The following is a 20,781-nucleotide window of genomic DNA, read 5'->3' as shown; positions in this document are numbered from 1 at the left end:
TGGCTCTTATCCTTGCTTTGTATGGAGTTCAGTCTCAGTGCCATGTGCTGCTTGATGTCGTTTGTGTATTGTTCAAGAGACATTGACTTACATCCCCGATGGCACCCTATTCCCTATGTAGTGCACTTCTTCTGACCTGGCCCATAGGGCTCGGGTCAAAAGTAGTGCGCTGTACAGGGTGTAATTTGGGATGCATCCTGGCCAAACGCACTCAAATCTCTGAGTGACTTGTATGAATGTTTACTGTACTGCCAAGGCTACTCCACCCCGACATGAATACATTTCTCTTGAGGTCACTCGAAACTTTGGCAATGGCCTACTTTGCTAGGACCTCTGGGTTAAACTCAGCCAACACCCTCAGACTGCTGTGCCATAACAACACTCCAGTCTAGACTCTTACCGACAGGACTCTGGCTGGCCTGAACAGAATCCCATCAGGAGATGGATTTGACTCTTAAACTATGATGACTCTCTGTAGCAGTGTTGAATTGTCTTAATGTATTCTGTTTGCAGGTTGAAAGATTACATGAATTGTGGTGGTAGGTCTAATTGAATGGATTCTGGTGGTGGGTGTAATTAAGGCTGTATACCATTTTTTGCGATATACCGATATTGATGCATGGACCGGTTTGGGTTTTTATTTTACCTTCTATACCGGTATTTGAATGTTTGGTTTGTTAAATGAGATACGTAGTGTGTAACGTCCATTTTTATAGTTCACTACTTGAGTCTTCTCTCCCCATGCGGCTTTCCACACAGACCTAGCCCTGGCTCCAGGTCCTTTCACTCAAGGAGCGCATTTGTTTTTCCTCGACCACGAGACACTTGCGTTTAGTCTGCATGGTCCATGCAGCACATGCAACAATGTTGATGACAACAATGCAGTTGTCACTTTGTGTCTTATTTAAAAGCATTCTATAATTACACTATTAGCTTGTTTTTTTTTTTTTTACATCTGCAAACAGCTAGTTTGTCTTCTTAACAAGTTGTTCCTAAATCTTGTTAGCCGCTAATGCTAATCGCTAGCTAATAAATGTCCTAGTAGGAGCAAGCATAATTAGCTTATCAGCCTGATAATACCAGTGATGGTGTAGACCCAAATCAGCATGTTTGTGCAACAGCATTTTATAAATTAGAGGTAAACGCAAAGCAAGAACATGTTAGCTATTTCATGTAGCTAAGAGAGAACACAATGTAGCCAAAGATTAAAGGGCCCCCTAGGAAACACCTATCATCAACACTTTAGTTCCTACCTTGTCACAATAACTCCTCCCTGGCATTTTCATTCGTTGTCATGTCAAACATTGTATTAAAAGTGCCCACTATTATATAACTAGAATAGACATTCTATTTCCATGATTCCAACAGTGTTGTGCTCTAAATGCAAGTCAAATTGCAACATTTGGTTAAAAGTAAGGCCCAGATTGCTTGCCCATATCGTGCAGCCCTACGTGGCAGTGTAGAAATGATCTCAAATGCAGAAATTGATAAATTAGGACTTTTGGGGGGGTTGAAGTGAACGGTATAAAACAGAATGCAGAAAGACTCATTGAAATCACTCAGTATCTATGTGTTTCCACCCTAGGATCACTCACTACTCATTAAGCACATTTAGAACTTTTATTATTGCAAATCATAAAATGAAGAAAATACCTTGCGATAATATTTTGCCCATATGGCCCAACCCGAGGTGTAATTGAATGAATTGTGGTGGTAGGTCTACTGCTAGAATAAGAATATCAGGTCTGCTGCAGGGTTTAACTGACCTCACATGTAAAGAGAAAATAACTGAAAGCCTCATACATGTGTTGTGGTACAGAGAAGAGTGAAAAAGACCCGTTTTATATTTGACATGAAACCTTTATTATTCAGTAACCACCGCCTGTCCACCTAGCTCTGTCAATACCATGTGACTGTCCATACCAAACATTGGTTGATTAAAAAAGGTCAACAGGAAACTGTCACTCACTTCTCTTCATGGACGCCATTGGACGGCGTCGTGTTTAGGATGAAGAATAAGACAATTCATGGAATTCAATTGTGAAATAACAGTTCTGAGGATGAGAAAGTGAAACCATTTTTCCCTTCTCCCAGGTACAGTGCCAATGTAGTCTAATGTACTGCCCTTACAGGTGGCAAACTGAGACGGAAGAGGAAGCGAGGCATCCCACTCTCTCACTTTATGGTTTATATACAGTCAAGGAACTAAGTAGACCAGACACAGCTGCTATCGCAATGGTGTCTACGGGAGAGCCACCCCTTAATAAGTAGAACGTAAACAGCCTGAGTAAGACATCTTTGTTCATCCACCTTCTTTGACATAAGTATTGGAATAGAAGAGGGTTGGCTGTATGCCTCCAATCCCTATTGCCATGATCCCATATTATGTGTCTGGGCTGAATTGAACTGGATTAACCCTGAAGGACATCTATATATCTGTCTGTCTACTGTACTGGACGGGAACATGAGGTAAGACCCAGGGACTGTACACCCCATGACATAATACAGGCATAGTATTATCCACTGTAGTAGCTTCAGCCAATCAGCAGGAGTTACACCACAGTGAACCTTCCCCCTGTCACCTGAACATTGTGAGACATTGCAGACACTGACTCCTCCCACTCAGCGCTTGTCAACCCTTTGAGGTCACAGAATCACACCATTTATATAGGTGCCGAGTCTTGAAGCTAGATGGAGTTGCTCTACTCTGTATGAGCGGTTAGACTGGAGGGAAGAGAGCTGGGACTCTGATATTGTTAACTGGTTAGTGTTTCACTACCATCTCTATAACCTCGCATTCAAACTGATTCTGCTACGTTTCAATGGTGTGCTCAGCATTCAGTCTGGTTTAACCAGGCTACTGTCTCCCAGACCCACTTCAGTGTTCGTCCATAATGCAGACCTGCTTTGTGTGGAAGTAGTGCAGAAGGGTGGTACAATTTAGCACAGTATGTAACAGTAATCTCTGGTTTAAATAAAGTTATTATAATACAAAAAGCTTTGTTAAATAACATTGAAATGTGGCACTTAATTAATTGGTCGTATGGCGAATATAGCCATTAACCATGACCATAGTGAGTAACTCTCCATCAACTCGGTCCTCATGCCATTCATGGCCACCATGGTGACGGCTACCAGGAAGTAGAGGCATGTAGTACAGTCATCGCCCATGGTGACAGTTGCTAGGCAGAGGCAGGAAGTGTTGCTAGGTCGAGACAGGAATTACTGTCAGCCAGGTAGAGGAGTGACGATCATCCTACAGCAGATCAGCACGTTATATCAGACCAACCTGTAGTCTCCATCCCTCCCTGGCTTGAACCCGGATGGTGGGGATCACTAGTCTCTACTATGGCTCCTAGTTAGAGCAGCCAGGCTAGGCGGCTAGCTAGCTACACCCTCCCTACCTCTTCAGTAAACCACACACTGATTAAGATGCATGTTAGATTAGAGAGACATATTATTGTTGCAAAACAGTCTTTCTTTAGTGTCGTCGTCATTCAGTTTAGCAGGAAGTCCGGGCTCGGGTAGCCGAAGAGGCTGAAGTCTCCTTGGTACCGGCCGTAAAGCCGCCTGACGTCCCGCTTGCTGATGCCTGAGAAGTAGCGCTCCACCTTGGTCCGGTTGTAACGGGTGATCCCTGGGGGGATGGTGGGGTACGATACCAGACGCTCGATCCCGGCAGCTTTCAGGATGTAGGGGGCATCGCGTTCTAGAGTTTCGTGGTGCCCCACGACGCTGTACGTGATGTCACAGGGGGCGCAGAGTTCCGCGTAAGTCACCCAGTGGATAACATGCTCCCCAAACTGACGGTCCATGCGGCGCCGCCCGGGCTCGTCGCCCAGGTAACGGATGAAGTCCTCGAAGCGCAGGCCCGTAGTCGCCTGGTTGTCGTCGTTGTCACGGTGACTCTTACGGTACTTGCGGATGATGGCGGGAGCGATGTCGTGCTTGTACCAGGGCTCGAAGCGCGGGTTCTTCACAAACTTGTCCTTGAAGGCGGAGATGAGGCGCTCGAACGGGTCTCTGACGATGAAGAACTTGAAGTATGTGGCTAACCTGGCGAGAGAAAACAAAAAGCACCGTCCCGTAGAATCAGAGCACCACAATGGAATACAGGGCCAAACAAGCCAGTAAAGGTGTTCAGCCAAACTTAACGTGAGCACAGCTCTATAACATGTAGCAGACATTCTTATCCAGACCGACATACAATTAGTGCATTAATCTTAAGATAGCAAGTGATTGGGTAGGTGTAAGCGATGGTAGCCTACATTACCATCTTATTATTTTATCCAATCTAACTCATTCAGATCTGTGATTACTTCAAGGAAGGAAGGAAGGAAGGAAGGTAGGATGCATTTCTGAAGTATTGAAGCAGGGCCTTAAACCTTTTAGTGATTTCTTTCTCCGTCAGAGAGGAGAGGCGGGGCAGTCCGTTCTTCTCATGGTCATGAACCAGGTTCTCTGGGATCTCCTCCACAGTGGAGAACTCTCCTGAGGGGCAAAAGGACAGAGAAGAACACTCTTTTTTCATCCTTCACTGGGATCGAGGCTACTACATCACTACAATTTACAGACAGATAAGCTTACGTTTTGAGTCAACTTTACTCATCATCATCACTCACTGACACTCTGTCACTGTCTTCCTTCCTCTCTCACTCCCTCCCTCACTGACTCTCTCCCTACCGTCCTCCCTCAATGACTCTCTCACTACCGTCCTCCCTCACTGACTCTCTCCCTACCGTCCTCCCTCACTGACTCTCTCCCTACTGTCCTCCCTCACTCACCATTGAGAACGATGAGGACCTTCTTCCATTGAGTGTTGCCCACTTTGGGGGTCTGGCAGAAGAGGATCTTGTGCTTGTCGCACACAAAGATGCGGTCCAAGACAAACTTGTTGATTGAGGTGTGAGTGAGGTTCTTGAGGGAGTCGTTCTTACACACGGCTGACAGCAGCTCCCGACGCCTCGTCTCCACAGTGTTCCAGTCCGTTGGGTTGGCCATGGAGGGGCCTACTGAGGACTGACACACACACACTTCAAGTAACTGATGATTCTGTTTCAAGGGCGAACACACGCAAACAAAACACCTACCAGGTTCGATGACTTGGGAGCTCTTCTGTCTGATTTCTGAGCTGGCAGTGATTTGATGGTCTTAACTCCTGGTTGAGTCCAACTCTGCATCTCAGTCTTCTCCCCATAGTCTGAAACACAAAACACAAAGAGATCACAAGACAATTCCAAAGGGGATAGACTAGACATTTAAATCTAACAGCATAGTTGTTATGTAACTATAGCTACAACTCTAGCTGAACAATTACTGGAAGGTATAGATAGCTAGTATTGATGAGAAAAAACAATCAGGTTTCAGTCTGATAACTTACCATCCGTGGTTCTGGCGTTAAAATTGATAAACTTGTTGGCAAACACGAGGATGAGCAACACCCAGCCGCAAGCCCCGACGAGCAGCCAGTGGTGCCGCATCGTTATTTGCATCACCCGTGGGCCATCGAAGTAGCGACGGTACCTGCAGAAACAGCTGTTTAGCAATAGCAGGTAGTCTTTCTCGTCAGACTCTGCACAGATGAAAGGGGGAAACCTTACTATAATATTTGGACTAACTAACGTTAGCTAGTTGTCATAATCTTTGGACTCAGACGGGCGCTCCACCGGCAGAGGAGTGGCACAGGGACAGTGAGGAGAGACTAGTTACTTAGCAGGCTACCTAGCTAGCTTAGCATCCATAGGCTACCATTTCAGCAGGCTGTAAAACTACATGACCATTTATGCCAATCACCAACTAACTATAGGCGTGGTCAAAACAACTGTCCCTACTGAAAGACAGGGCGAGATCAATTTAGCTCAGCTAGCTGGCTAACTTCAGTTAACGTTAGCTACTGTTAGCTTGTTGCTGTTTGCTAGCTAGCCATAATTCTGACCATTCCGAATAGTGTAGAAAGCTAGGCCTGCTCCTGAGTACGTTTGACTTGATCAGAAAATTATCTGATAGCTAGTTTACCATTGTACAACCCAAATGTGATGTCTTACCTGCTGTGTAATTGCAACTAATGCAATAGTAACGTTTCTTGTGATGTTCGCGTACCTGTCCCGTTATCCATGTTGTTGATGCACAACACAGACCAATTTCGCCCTCTAGCGTTCAAATGTTTACACCGCACAACATAAGACTGGACAAGACTACCCGAGAACTAGCTATGCAACTGGCCAGTGATATCATATGCTCCTGTATTTCAAAAATAAAATAAAAAACTCTACACAAAAAGTTGTGCATATGCTCACTGCAAATATAAAATGAGCTTAGGCTATGGGCTACCATCATACATGGCTTCATATGGCACACAATGCAACATTGACTATTCGCCCCAGTCACACCATGCTGCTGGTCATGTGTGTTTGGACAACAACCCTGTTGTACATCCAGATGCCAGTGGGAATGAGTACCGGTGTTGCACAACATACACACATATCAGGATAAGGCTTACCGTGTATATACAGCTCATCATTCCTTACAGCCAGTTGGATGTGCCAGGGAGGTTAAATCAAATGAAATCGTATTGGTCGTATACACATATTTAGCAGATGTTATTGCGGTTGTAGCGAAATGCTTGTGTTCTTAGCTCCAACAGTGTAGTAGTATCTAACTAAATGCTTGTGTTCTTAGCTCCAACAGTGTAGTAGTATCTAACAATTCACAACAATACCCACACATCTAAAAGTAATTGAATGGAATTAAGAAATACATAAATATTAGGACAAGCAATGTCAGTGGCATTGACTATAATACAGTAAGTATATACATATAAAATGAGTAAAACAGTATGTAAACAAAATGAAAGTGACCTATGATTCCATGCAGGATTGAGTAACTGGGTGGTAGCCGGCTAGAAACAGTGACTAAGATCAGGATTGAGTAACTGGGTGGTAGCCGGCTAGAGACAGTGACTAAGATCAGGGTAGAGTAACTGGGTGGTAGCCGGCTAGAGACAGTGACTAAGATCAGGGTAGAGTAACTGGGTGGTAGCCGGCTAGAGACAGTGACTAAGATCAGGAGTGAGTAACTGGGTGGTAGCCGGCTAGAGACAGTGACTAAGATCAGGGTAGAGTAACTGGGTGGTAGCCGGCTAGAGACAGTGACTAAGATCAGGATTGAGTAACTGGGTGGTAGCTGGCTAGAGACAGTGACTAAGATCAGGGTAGAGTACTGGGTGGAGGTCATCTAGTGATAGCTATTTAACAGGCGGATAAGGCGTATGAGGAAGTTGAAAAAGGCAGTAGCTTGAGTCAATAGAAAAGGAAGGGATAAGTGTGAGGTGTCTGTGCGTTTATAATGTCATGAATAGTTACATTTAGGCATCCAACCTCATTCAGACAAGTCACAGACACGCTTCAAGTAGGCCTGTATTCATAACAGTTCATCTACTTGGTAGTGCAGGGATCATCACCTAGATTCAGCCTCAGGACCATTTTTTAGGGAGTGGGAACATAATTACTAATGATTTGTAGAGTGCAGATTGACTGCAATAAGCCCAAACAGATGTTTGACTAAAACAATCATTTTAAACCTTGCTTACATTTCTATACGATCACGTATCTCCCTATTATGTGGGAATACTTGGGAACAGATGTGAAATTAAAATCACTTAGAGCGGACTTTCCACCCGACAAAAATATTATTCTGCTCAGAAAACTGTGGGGGCAAATAAAACCAGTGGGCCGCAAGTTGGGGACCTGTTGTGGTGTTGTAGTGTTGGTGTTGTAGTGTTGTGGTGTTGTGTTGTAGTGTTGTGGTGTTGTAGTGTTGTAGTGTTGTGGTGTTGTAGTGTTGTGGTGTTGTAGTGTTGTGGTGTGGTGGTGTGGTGTTGTAGTGTTGTGGTGTTGTAGTGTAGTGTTGTGGTGTTGTAGTGTTGTGGTGTTGTAGTGTTGTAGTGTTGTGGTGTTGTAGTGTTGTGGTGTTGTGGTGTTGTGGTGTTGTGGTGTTGTAGTGTTGTGGTGTTGTAGTGTTGTAGTGTTGTGGTGTTGTAGTGTTGTGGTGTTATGGTGTTGTAGTGTTGTAGTGTTGTGGTGTTGTAGTGTTGTGGTGTTGTGGTGTTGTGGTGTTGTAGTGTTGTGGTGTTGTAGTGTTGTAGTGTTGTGGTGTTGTAGTGTTGTGGTGTTGTGGTGTTGCGGTGTTGTGGTGTTGTGGTGTTGTGGTGTTGTGGTGTTGTAGTGTTGTAGTGTTGTAGTGTTGTGGTGTTGTAGTGTTGTAGTGTTGTAGTGTTGTGGTGTTATGGTGTTGTAGTGTTGTAGTGTGGTGGTGTTGTGGTGTATAATAAAGACATCAGACACAACTACTTCTATACATTTATTCTACAAGCGTTGAAGACAGATCTAATTCTCATCAACATTGACCGTCTGTAGACCTGTTGACAAAGGAAAGAAAAAGGTTTTTAGCAACAGAGCGTGACAATAATAAACCTCTGTCTTCATCATCCTAGGACAGAACAGATGATAAAACTACATCTTTCATATTGGTGTATTAAGAACAGAACAGGGATATACAGTAACAGACTATCGTTGACGGTTCAGCACAATAAATGACACTCTAGCAAACCTACGAAGGATCTTTTGGTATTGACTACGCCTCACCTTTGTATGTTGTGACAGGGACATACGTGACGAGTGTGTACAGTTTGTTTGGGGAGTCTTCATCCTCATTGCGCTTCCTGGACAATCGTACCCTCATCCTGTATGGCACGTTCCTGTAAATAACATAGGTGAACGTTAGTCTCATCCTGTATGGCACGTTCCTGTAAATAACATAGTGAACGTTAGTCTCATCCTGTATGGCACGTTCCTGTAAATAACATAGTGAATGTTAGTCTCATCCTGTATGGCACGTTCCTGTAAATAACACAGGTGAACGTTAGTCTCATCCTGTATGGCACGTTCCTGTAAATAACACAGGTGAACGTTAGTCTCATCCTGTATGGCACGTTCCTGTAAATAACATAGTGAATGTTAGTCTCATCCTGTATGGCACGTTCCTGTAAATAACATAGTGAATGTTAGTCTCATCCTGTATGGCACGTTCCTGTAAATAACACAGGTGAACGTTAGTCTCATCCTGTATGGCACGTTCCTGTAAATAACACAGGTGAACGTTAGTCTCATCCTGTAAATAACACAGGTGAACGTTAGTCTCATCCTGTATGGCACGTTCCTGTAAATAACACAGGTGAACGTTAGTCTCATCCTGTAAATAACATAGTGAACGTTAGTCTCATCCTGTAAATAACACAGGTGAACGTTAGTCTCATCCTGTATGGCACATTCCTGTAAATAACACAGGTGAACGTTAGTCTCATCCTGTAAATAACACAGGTGAACGTTAGTCTCATCCTGTATGGCACGTTCCTGTAAATAACACAGGTGAACGTTAGTCTCATCCTGTAAATAACACAGGTGAACGTTAGTCTCATCCTGTAAATAACACAGGTGAACGTTAGTCTCATCCTGTAAATAACATAGTGAACGTTCCTGTAAATAACACAGGTGAACATTAGTACTAAGCAGAATGAAAACATGCTTGTGCAACAAGTTGTAGTGCTATTTGTGTCAACAACTATAAGTGGTTGTATGGGCAGAGAAAGAGCTGTTACCAAACCCTTTCCTCAAGCACCCTCAGCTATTCCACGTTTTTGATATTTGAACACGTATTTGTTCCTGAGGAAGCACACCTGGGCCACGTTCAGCTGCCAAACGTTCTCGAACGTGGCAGATAGAAATGCCACGAACAGAGACGATGTGATTCCTTATTCTACATGTCAGAGAGGCATGTTTGATCAACACACCCTATTTCTATCTGAACGTTCCAAAACGTTTAATCCTGCTGAAAGCGCCCCATTCAACTAATGGGCTTAGTGATCGTTTAACCAACTTAATATGGTTTGGGAAACACGAGTACAGTAATACCTGATTCATATGATAACACGATTCACTAGACACCAAATGGAAGCAAACAGCAGAAATGGGGAGAAACCTCTGAACTTGTCCAATAGAAACCCCATGTTTACTGTTGCAAAACATTCTGCTAGTGTGCACTAATGAATACACCCGATTCATCTTAAAACAGGCGTCTCATTAGTCCTTACTTGACGCCTTTGGTCCACACAGCCTTGTTCAGGCGGGTGTCGATGCGTACATCAGGAGTTCCCATCTCCTTCATGGCGAACTTGCGGATCTCTTTGAGAGCGCGAGGAGCTCTCCTCTTGAAGCTCCTGTAGAGAGAAGGAACGTTCTGATCAAGACCAGCCGCGGGGGACTAACAACAACTAGCCTACATCCTGAGGGACACCTGCCAATTTAGAGGAACAGCAGATTTGTCAACAGCCATGATGTCACACCATGCTGTGTGATGTAAACACTTCCATATGATGTCACACCATGCTCTGTGATGTAAATACTCCCATATGATGTCACACCATGCTCTGTGATGTAAATACTCCCATATGATGTCACCATGCTCTGTGATGTAAATACTCCCATATGATGTCACACCAGACCATATCCTCTGGTACTGATGAAAAACGACTTCAGGTGCAAATGACACAAGTGTTTTGAGGACGCTGAGCCAACTTTGACCTGGCATCTGTTGGTGAATTTGTCCATTTGCACCACAGTACTTACACTCCATGGATGCGCTTGTGGATGTTGACTGTGTATTCTCTGGTCACCACCTCATTGATGGCTGAACGCCCCTTCTTCTTCTCTCCCTTCTTGGTAGGAGCCATCTGAAAAGACAAACCGGGATGGTTCAAGTTAAGATTGTCCCATACAAAGTAAAACGCCAGAACTGCTAGGCTAACGTTAGCTAGCTAGCCAGGTACACTAACGTCCAAAACAGGAAAACATCCCTGCTCCAGCGAAACAAAAATGGTTCATGAAAATGGCTAAATGTAAATATTAATTGGACTGCCTGTAGTTAGCTGGCAAAAGTATATGTTATGTCTGGTAGCTAGCCAGCTAGCATGTTACGGAGCCTGTGGTATTCACGGTAACTAAAGTTCTGAATGTTTTTGTTAACTAAATGAATGCACAATGCATCACAAACTCAAATCCGATTGATAATGAGGTACACAGCTTTGGATGTGGACAATGAAAATATGTGTTTTATGCATAAATACTGCAGGATGGAGTTAGATTGTACGAGGATTATCAATCAGACAAACTCACTTTGGTGGGGAACTGTTGAAAAGGAAGGACCGGAAATAGATCCGGCTGAATGTTGTCCGTAGAAAACAAGTACCTATGACAATGTTCCTACGTCTTGTTGCCATGGTAACCATGAACGCTACACTGTATCGGTATGTGGTTAGCTTTATACATTGAAACATTGCTAGTGCAGAAAAGGAAGCCTATTTCATTGATAACTTAGGACCAAAACCTGAACTGGGATAAGCCGTCGATTTTTGCTATTAGTCTCTCAACTTTTAGCTATAACAATATGACAACGAATTATGTTAGAATTAATCCCCCGGTTGTTGAGTTTACCGACGTAAAAGCAGGGAAGGTTTACAAGACCACTGTCACGGTGACCAACACTGGAATTACCTCGAAAAGAATGAGACTGCTTGAACCCACATCAAAGGTGAAATCCTTTCTGCAGTGCTGCCTGTCAGCTGTCTTTGTGTGTAATACGTTAGTAAAGTTCAGAGCAACGTGTGCTTAGTTTTCATTGCGCTTTTGTCCTATTCTAACTAATAAACTCATTTTGATTGATGCAATACATTATTATACACTTTTGTTACTTCCACCCTTCATATTGCCCTTCCCCTCTCTTCTTTAAATGTATCAACCCCTTGTCCTACCACTCAAGCTGTTCAAATTCAGGGTGACAAACACAGAAACCCCCATTGCTGCTGGATTGTCCCTGAGTGGCACTCTAGAGTTCAGGCCTGAGAAAGATGAGGATGTCTGTGACCGTCTGCTCCTTGTCCTGGAAGACAAAGCCATGGAGATCCCCCTCTTAGCGTAAGTAGAGTCATATATACACCTGCTATGACATCACTCATTCATGTAGTTGCTTTCTCGGGTTCCAACAGACATGTGCCTAGGCATTAGCGGGTTAATTCAATCTTCAGGTCTCATCCAAGGTTACTTATATTTGGGCTTTCCTGCAGGTTCTCCCCGGCGTGTTCTCTCACCATGGAATCTCTCGCTGATTTCGGCTCTGTGATGGCAAACAGTCAGGTGATCAGCAAAGAGGTGGAATTGACCAATCAGGGATCTGCTCCAGGTATTATGCTTTTGCCTCTCCCATTGAACCCACTTCTGTAAACTTGCATTGATTGATTTTAGTTGACATTTGCAGTAATCTAGCTGATTTATTTATGGTATCTTTCTTATTGTTATCTTAATTGATTGCTGTTCATGCCCTTGGCCTTGCTGAAGGAGCTTTTCAGGTGCTGTATGATGGAGACCAGTCCATCAGGCTCTCTCCCAGCAGTGGCGTCCTGCAGTCTGGCGCAACCCAGTGGCTGAAGGTGGAACTCTGCACTGACAGACCCACGAGGGTCAGAGAGGAGGCCCAGTAAGGAAACTAGAGACTCTTGAACACCATCTTAAACGCTCCACCTTATTCTGCTTAGTGTTACTTATGGTTCTTTGTTTGTGCATTTTGTGTGTGTTTATTGAGTTTCCTCCCTCCCTCCTTCCCTTTCTCTCAGGGTGAAGCTGCAGAACAGTAAGGACGTGGTCCTGAAGATCAGGGCTGATGTTTTGGAGCAGAGCCTGGAGCTCCAGGACCTAGAGGGGGAGAGGTTGTCCTGCCTCCGCTTCGGACCCGTCTTCTTTGGGACGTCCCGGGTGGAAAAGGTGGTTCTGGTGAACAATGGACCACAGGCCTGCGACTGGATGGTGGTGCTGCAGGACGATGCTCCAGGGACAGAAATGGTACGCACACACAGAGAGAAAACACAGACACACACATGCACCAACACACACAGAGAGAAAACACAGACACACACGTGCACCAACACACAGAGAGAGAAAACACAGACACACACATGCACCAACACACACACACAGAGAAAACACAGACACACACATGCACCAACACACACAGAGAGAAAACACAGACACACGCATGCACCAACACACACAGAGAGAAAACACAGACACACACATGCACCAACACACACAGAGAGAAAACACAGACACATTCCCTGGATGGGAGACCAGATGCTGCTGGAAGTGGTGTTGGAGGGCCAGTAGAAGGCACCCTTTCCTCTGGTCTAAAAAAATGCCCCAACGCCCCAGGGCAGTGATTGGGGACATTGCCCTGTGTAGAGTGCTGTCTTTCGGATGGGACGTTAAAAGGGTGTCCTGACTCTCTGTGGTCACTAAAAATCCCATGGCACTTATCGTACAAGCAGGGGTGTTAACCCTGGTGTCCTGACTAAATTCCCAATCTAGTCTTCATACCATCATGGCCACCTAATCATCCCCAGTTTACAATTGTTTTATTCATTTCCCCCTCCTCTCCCCTGTAACTATTCCTCAGGTTGTTGCTGTAAATGAGAATGTGTTCTCAGTCAATGTAGCTGGTAAAATAATGTTAAATACATTTTTTTGACATATTTCACACTGAAGTGCAACTATACTAAACTGTATTTTTAGATCCCTATCGTTAGGCCTGATACACGTTTGTATTGCTGTATGTGTGTGTGTGTGTGTGTGTCTGTGTCTGTGTGTGTGTGTGTCTGTGTGTCTGTGTGTGTCTGTCTGTGTGTCTGTGTGTCTGTGTGTGTGTCTGTCTGTGTGTGTTTGTGTGTCTGCCTGTGTGTGTGCCTGTGTGTGTGTGTGTGTGTGTCTGTGTGTGTGTTTGTGTGTGTGTGTTTGTCTGTGTGTCTGTGTGTGTGTGTGTCTGTCTGTGTGTCTGTGTGTGTGTATCTGTGTGTCTGTGTGTGTGTGTGTGTCTGTGTGTGTCTGTGTGTGTCTGCCTGTGTGTTTGTGTGTCTTTGTGTGTGTGTTTCATCAGGGCTTTGACCTCCAGAGGAGTACAGACGCAGCGCTGCTAGAGAGGAGTGTTCGTAACAGGGCCACCGCTGTGGATCCCTCCACTGTGATCGCCTGTGTGCCCAACGAGGGACGACTGAGACCCTACGACAGAACCACTCTGTGGGTCTGCTTCCGTCCTGTCAGCAGAAGGTATCCAGCCCTCCTGTGTGTGTGTCTATGTGGGGGTATAAATGTGTATAAAGATATTATAACAGGCAGTATATAATGGTTGTTCTGTTCTTCAGAAGGAGCAGGGAGGAGCAGAACACCAGTGGGGCCTCAGCAGCAGCCAGTAAACAAGACTACTCACTCTTCCTCAAGTTTCAGACAGTGGGAAGTAAAGATGGCTTCAACCACCAGCAGCACTCCACTGTACCTCCCCACAATGGTACAGCAAGCCTCAGTCTGTTCCTTACCAATAGCAGGAACAACATGCTGCAATTTAACAGTGTATATTATATCATTAGTAAAAACAACAATTGAAGCCATTCTCTGGTGAGGGGTACTGACTGACATGTGTACAACAGCTATAACAGAAGTGTTGTGCTTGATCTGGGACTGTCTTGTACTTGACCCCTGACCTCTCTGACCCCTAAGCCCTGACCTCTATCCCCAGGTTACTGTGTGGAGCTGGCGGTGACTGGCTCAGCCCTCCCTGTCTCCCTGGTGCCCAGCCCCGGCCACAGCTTCAGCTTCCAGCAGTGCCTGATGGGAGAGCGTGTGGACGTCCTGTGTGTGCTCCGCAACCTCTCCCCTCTACTCCCTGTCACCTTCAAGTTCCGAAAGATGGCCAACTTCATCAGTGACCCCACTAGTGGAACCATCTCCCCAGGACAAAGCCAGGTATATAGATGGTCAACTTCATCAGTGACCCCACTAGTGGAACCATCTCCCCAGGGCAGAGCCAGGTAGATAGATGGTCAACTTCATCAGTGACCCTCCTAGTGGAACCATCTCCCCAGGACAAAGCCAGGTAGATAGATGGTCAACTTCATCAGTGACCCTCCTAGTGGAACCATCTCCCCAGAGCAGAGCCAGGTAGACAGATGGTCAACTTCATCAGTGACCCCACTAGTGGAACCATCTCCCCAGGACAGAGCCAGGTAGACATCCCTGGTCCAGGCTCAGATGGCTCCTTATTTTGGCCAGAGGAAAGTAGTCCACTATACAGAGTGTCTGGGCCCTAAAGTTGTACATTATATAGGAAATAAGGAGGCATTTTGGAGACAACCCCAGTCTCCTCCAAGCATCCTCTCTGACGGAACAGACAGAGAGGATGAATTATCAATATCCTCCATATCCTCCCTGAGTCTGACAGAAATCAGAATCATCGATCTGTGTTTTTGTCCAGGACGTGGTGCTGTCCTTCGCCCCCCACCAGATGGGGATGTTCAAGGTGAAACAGGTGCTGGAGCTGCTGGGTCAGGTGGTACACCTGGAGCCCTCCTCCATCAAGCTCCGCCTCCGCAGCTTCCACACCATCACCCTGCACCTGTCAGCTGTTTGCCGAGCGCAGACCGCATGCGAGACACCCAAACTCAACCCCGGTGAGACCCAACACCACCCCCTGCACACAGCCAGCACTGAACCCCTCACTGCCCTCCTCTGATCTCCTTCCCATACTGTATAGTTCACACTGAACCCCTCACTGCCCTCCTCTGATCTCCTTCCCATACTGTATAGTTCACACTGAACCCCTCACTGCCCTGTCCACTGATCTCCTTCCCATACTGTATAGTTCACACTGAACCCCTCACTGCCCTCCTCTGATCTCCTTCCCATACTGTATAGTTCACACTGAACCCCTCACTGCCCTGTCCTCTGATCTCCTTCCCATACTGTATAGTTCACACTGAACCCCTCACTGCCCTGTCCACTGATCTCCTTCCCATACTGTATAGTTCACACTGAACCCCTCACTGCCCTGTCCACTGATCTCCTTCCCATACTGTATAGTTCACACTGAACCCCTCACTGCCCTGTCCACTGATCTCCTTCCCATACTGTATAGTTCACACTGAACCTCTCACTGCCCTGTCCACTGATCTCCTTCCCATACTGTATAGTTCACACTGAACCCCTCACTGCCCTGTCCTCTGATCTCCTTCCCATACTGTATAGTTCACACTGAACCCCTCACTGCCCTGTCCCATACTGTATAGTTCACACTGAACCCCTCACTGCCCTGTCCACTGATCTCCTTCCCATACTGTATAGTTCACACTGAACCCCTCACTGCCCTGTCCACTGATCTCCTTCCCATACTGTATAGTTCACACTGAACCCCTCACTGCCCTGTCCTCTGATCTCCTTCCCATACGGTATAGTTCACACTGAACCCCTCACTGCCCTGTCCCATACTGTATAGTTCACACTGAACCCCTCACTGCCCTGTCCCATACTGTATAGTTCACACTGAACCCCTCACTGCCCTGTCCTCTGATCTCCTTCCCATACTGTATAGTTCACACTGAACCCCTCACTGCCCTGTCCTCTGATCTCCTTTCCATACTGTATAGTTCACACTGAACCCCTCACTGCCCTGTCCCATACTGTATAGTTCACACTGAACCCCTCACTGCCCTGTCCTCTGATCTCCTTCCCATACTGTATAGTTCACACTGAACCCCTCACTGCCCTGTCCCATACTGTATAGTTCACACTGAACCCCTCACTGCCCTCCTCTGATCTCCTTCCCATACTGTATAGTTCACACTGAACCCCTCACTGCCCTGTCCACTGATCTCCTTCCCATACTGTATAGTTCACACTGAACCCCTCACTGCCCTGTCCACTGATCTCCTTCCCATACGGTATAGTTCACACTGAACCCCTCACTGCCCTGTCCCATACTGTATAGTTCTTCAAAGTATTGTCTGGCATTCTATCTTCAACCTGTTATTGGACCCACCCAGTCATTGTTTTGTCTGTGATGTATCAGGAATCACCCCGGCTGTGACCAATGAGACAGGCCAGTATGCCCGGGTGCCCTCCAGTGAGCTGGGCAGGTGTGTGGGATTGGTGCGGGCAGCTGTCCTCAGCACGGCCAAGACCCGGCTCCACAGCCACGGTCAGAGCCAGAGCCACCGTAGGAACCAGAGTCTCGACGGTAGCCGGCGAGAGCTACTGGCCTTCCCCAACGACAGGGCCTGCAGCATCCGCCCTGCCTCTCCAGACACAACCTACAGGTCATCTGAGTTATACGGGCAGTTAGAGAGTATCTGCCATGGCACCCTGTGACCTATTCCAGAGCCGTATCAGTACTACTAATAGTAATGATGGAAATAGTATCAGTACTACTAATAGTAATGATGGAAATAGTATCAGTACTACTAATAGTAATGATGGAAATAGTATCAGTACTACTAATAGTAATGATGGAAATAGTATCAGTGCTACTAATAGTAATGATGGAAATAGTATCAGTACTACTAATAGTAATGATGGAAATAGTATCAGTACTACTAATAGTAATGATGGAAATAGTATCAGTACTACTAATAGTAATGATGGAAATAGTATCAGTACTACTAATAGTAATGATGGAAATAGTATCAGTACTACTAATAGTAATGATGGAAATAGTATCAGTACTACTAATAGTAATGATGGAAATAGTATCAGTACTACTAATAGTAATGATGGAAATAGTATCAGTACTACTAATAGTAATGATGGAAATAGTATCAGTACTACTAATAGTAATGATGGAAATAGTATCAGTACTACTAATAGTAATGATGGAAATAGTATCAGTACTACTAATAGTAATGATGGAAATAGTATCAGTACTACTAATAGTAATGATGGAAATAGTATCAGTACTACTAATAGTAATGATGGAAATAGTATCGGTACTACTAATAGTAATGATGGAAATAATATCAGTACTACTAATAGTAATGATGGAAATAGTATCAGTACTACTAATAGTAATGATGGAAATAGTATCGGTACTACTAATAGTAATGATGGAAATAGTATCGGTACTACTAATAGTAATGATGGAAATAGTATTAGTGCTACTAATAGTAATGATGGAAATAGTATCAGTACTACTAATAGTAATGATGGAAATAGTATCAGTGCTACTAATAGTAATGATGGAAATAGTATCAGTGCAGTCAGGTTTGCAGGGACCTACTAGCCAGATCAAATCAAATTCTATTGGTCACATAGAATGTTAATGCGAGTGTAGTGAAATGCTTGTGCTTCTAGTTCCGACAGTGCAGTAATATGTAACAAGTATTCTAACAATTCCACAACAACTACCTAATACACACAAATCTAAGTAAAGGGATGGAATAAGAATATGTACATATAAATATATGGATGAGCGATAACCGAGTGTCATAGGGGAGATGCAATAGAAGGTATAAGATACAGTATATACACATGAGATGAGTAATGCAAGATATGTAAACATTATTAAAGTGGCATTATTAAAGTGACCAGATGTCTGGGCAGTCAGCGCAGTTGGTTTACAATTTGCATCCGTGTTCTTGTAAAGTCCTATGTAGCCCCTATGTTCTGTAAAGTCCTATGTAGCCCCTATGTTCTGTAAAGTCCTATGTAGCCCCTATGTTCTGCCTATGAACTCTTATGAACTGCTTATATCCTCTCTCCCTCCACCCAGGACCATCTTCACGGGGGTGGAGCGTTACCGCTACGAGGACCCTGACTTTTCCTTCACGAAGGAGGAGAAGCAGCAGAGACAGAGACACAGAGATCACTACCTAGCCTTCATCAGGAGCCTGCGAAAGACACGCTTGCAGAAAACCACTGCGAGGTAGACAGAGTGGGATGTGTGTTCTGTATGTTGTAATCTTGGCACCCACAACCAAAGAGCTACCCAGTAAGCAAAATGACCCTGAAAAGACTTGAAATCACACACATTTCAGGTGCTGAAAAGAATAACAAATCATTAAAGAGCAGCAGTAAATAACAATAGCGGGGCTTTATACAGGGGGTACCGGCACAGAGTCAATGTGGAGGCTATATACAGGGGGTACCAGTACAGAGTCAATGTGGAGGCTATATACAGGGGGTACCGGTACAGAGTCAATGTGGAGGCTATATACAGGGGGTACCGGTACAGAGTCAATGTGGAGGCTATATACAGGGGGTACCGGTACAGAGTCAATGTGGAGGCTATATACAGGGGGTACCGGTACAGAGTCAATGTGGAGGCTATATACAGGGGGTACCGGTACAGAGTCAATGTGGAGGCTATTTACAGGGAGTACTGGTACAGAGTCAATGTGGAGGCTATATACAGGGGTACTGGTACAGAGTCAATGTGGAGGCTATATACAGGGGGTACCGGTACAGAGTCAATGTGGAGGCTATATACAGGGGGTACCGGTACAGAGTCAATGTGGAGGCTATATACAGGGGGTACCGGTACAGAGTCAATGTGGAGGCTATTTACAGGGAGTACTGGTACAGAGTCAATGTGGAGGCTATATACAGGGGGTACTGGTACAGAGTCAATGTGGAAGCTATGTACAGGGAGTACTGGTACAGAGTCAATGTGGAGGCTATATACAGGGGGTACCGGTACAGAGTCAATGTGGAGGCTATATACAGGGGGTACCGTTACAGAGTCAATGTGGAGGCTATATACAGGGGGTACTGGTACAGAGTCAATGTGGAGGCTATATACAGGGGGTACCAGTACAGAGTCAATGTGGAGGCTATATACAGGGGGTACCGGTACAGAGTTAATGTGGAGGCTATATACAGGGGGTACTGGTACATAGTCAATGTGGAGGCTATATACAGGGGGTACCGGTACAGAGTCAATGTGGAGGCTATATACAGGGGGTACCGTTACAGAGTCAATGTGGAGGCTATATACAGGGGGTACCGTTACAGAGTCAATGTGGAGGCTATATACAGGGGGTACCGTTACAGAGTCAATGTGGAGGCTATATACAGGGGGTACCGGTACAGAGTCAATGTGGAGGCTATATACAGGGGGTACCGGTACAGAGTCAATGTGGAGGCTATATACAGGGGGTACCGTTACAGAGTCAATGTGGAGGCTATATACAGGGGGTACCGGTACAGAGTCAATGTGGAGGCTATATACAGGGGGTACCGGTACAGAGTCAATGTGGAGGCTATATACAGGGGGTACTGGTACAGAGTCAATGTGGAGGCTATATACAGGGGGTACCGGTACAGAGTCAATGTGGAGGCTTTATACAGGGGGTACCGGTACAGAGTCAATGTGGAGGCTATATACAGGAGGTACCGGTACAGAGTCAATGTGGAGGCTATATACAGGGGGTGCCGGTACAGAGTCAATGTGGAGGCTATATACAGGGGGTGCCGGTACAGAGTCAATGTGGAGGCTATATACAGGGGGTACCGGTACAGAGTCAATGTGGAGGCTATATACAGGGGGTACCGGTACAGAGTCAATATGGAGGCTATATACAGGGGGTACCGATACAGAGTCAATAGCGGGGCTATATACAGGGGGTACCGGTACAGAGTCAATATGCGGGGGCACCCGTGTCGAGGTAATTGAGGTAATATGTACATGTAGGTAGAGTTATTAAAGTGCCTATGCATAGATAATAACAGAGAGTAGCAGCAGCGTAGAAGCAGTGATGCAACCAGGATGCTCTCGATGGTGCAGCTGTAAAACCTTTTGAGGATCTGAGGACCCATGCCAAATCTTTTCAGTCTCCTGAGTCTCCTTCACGACTGTCTTGGT

At 45.4% G+C, this 20,781-nt stretch overlaps 3 protein-coding genes across 4 annotated transcripts in view; 1 reads left to right on the top strand and 2 right to left on the bottom strand.

Annotated features, from left to right (window-relative positions):
• Positions 1-1,839: 1,839 nt before the first annotated feature.
• On the bottom strand, positions 1,840-6,186 carry LOC110528836 (carbohydrate sulfotransferase 10). 2 transcript variants are annotated; one of them, XM_090239522.1, is made up of 6 exons: positions 6,045-6,186; positions 5,381-5,523; positions 5,091-5,200; positions 4,785-5,019; positions 4,386-4,491; positions 1,840-4,056 (listed from the first exon to the last, which is right to left on the bottom strand). In XM_090239522.1, the coding sequence occupies exons 2-6, from the start codon at positions 5,490-5,492 to the stop codon at positions 3,498-3,500; spliced, it is 1,122 nt and encodes a 373-aa protein (XP_090095648.1). In that variant the 5' UTR covers positions 5,493-5,523; positions 6,045-6,186; the 3' UTR covers positions 1,840-3,497. The 2 variants fall into 2 exon arrangements, with proteins under 2 accessions (XP_090095648.1, XP_090095647.1); XM_090239521.1 differs by having other exon boundaries at positions 6,100-6,175.
• A 2,159-nt stretch (positions 6,187-8,345) lies between these two features.
• On the bottom strand, positions 8,346-11,290 carry LOC118941085 (large ribosomal subunit protein eL31-like). Its single transcript, XM_090239523.1, has 5 exons — positions 11,229-11,290; positions 10,683-10,786; positions 10,148-10,273; positions 8,643-8,755; positions 8,346-8,416 (listed from the first exon to the last, which is right to left on the bottom strand). Exons 2-5 carry the CDS (start codon positions 10,784-10,786, stop codon positions 8,385-8,387), a joined length of 375 nt encoding a protein of 124 aa, XP_090095649.1. The 5' UTR covers positions 11,229-11,290; the 3' UTR covers positions 8,346-8,384.
• Positions 11,291-11,335: 45 nt separating this feature from the next.
• LOC118965333 (cilia- and flagella-associated protein 47-like) overlaps positions 11,336-20,781 on the top strand; it is an 84,547-nt gene continuing 75,101 nt past the window's right edge. The window contains exons 1-10 of the mRNA XM_090242181.1: positions 11,336-12,026; positions 12,176-12,291; positions 12,447-12,585; positions 12,722-12,947; positions 14,035-14,204; positions 14,300-14,442; positions 14,671-14,897; positions 15,406-15,601; positions 16,996-17,242; positions 18,691-18,843. Coding sequence (XP_090098307.1) covers positions 11,842-12,026; positions 12,176-12,291; positions 12,447-12,585; positions 12,722-12,947; positions 14,035-14,204; positions 14,300-14,442; positions 14,671-14,897; positions 15,406-15,601; positions 16,996-17,242; positions 18,691-18,843 — 1,802 coding nt within the window. The 5' untranslated portion in view covers positions 11,336-11,841. The remainder of the gene's footprint in view (positions 12,027-12,175; positions 12,292-12,446; positions 12,586-12,721; positions 12,948-14,034; positions 14,205-14,299; positions 14,443-14,670; positions 14,898-15,405; positions 15,602-16,995; positions 17,243-18,690; positions 18,844-20,781) is intronic.

Source organism: Oncorhynchus mykiss, chromosome 7 (genome assembly GCF_057628025.1).
Source record: "Oncorhynchus mykiss isolate SJ-2025 chromosome 7, ASM5762802v1, whole genome shotgun sequence".
Lineage (NCBI taxonomy): Eukaryota > Metazoa > Chordata > Actinopteri > Salmoniformes > Salmonidae > Oncorhynchus > Oncorhynchus mykiss.
This window is presented reverse-complemented; position numbering and strand designations above follow the sequence as displayed.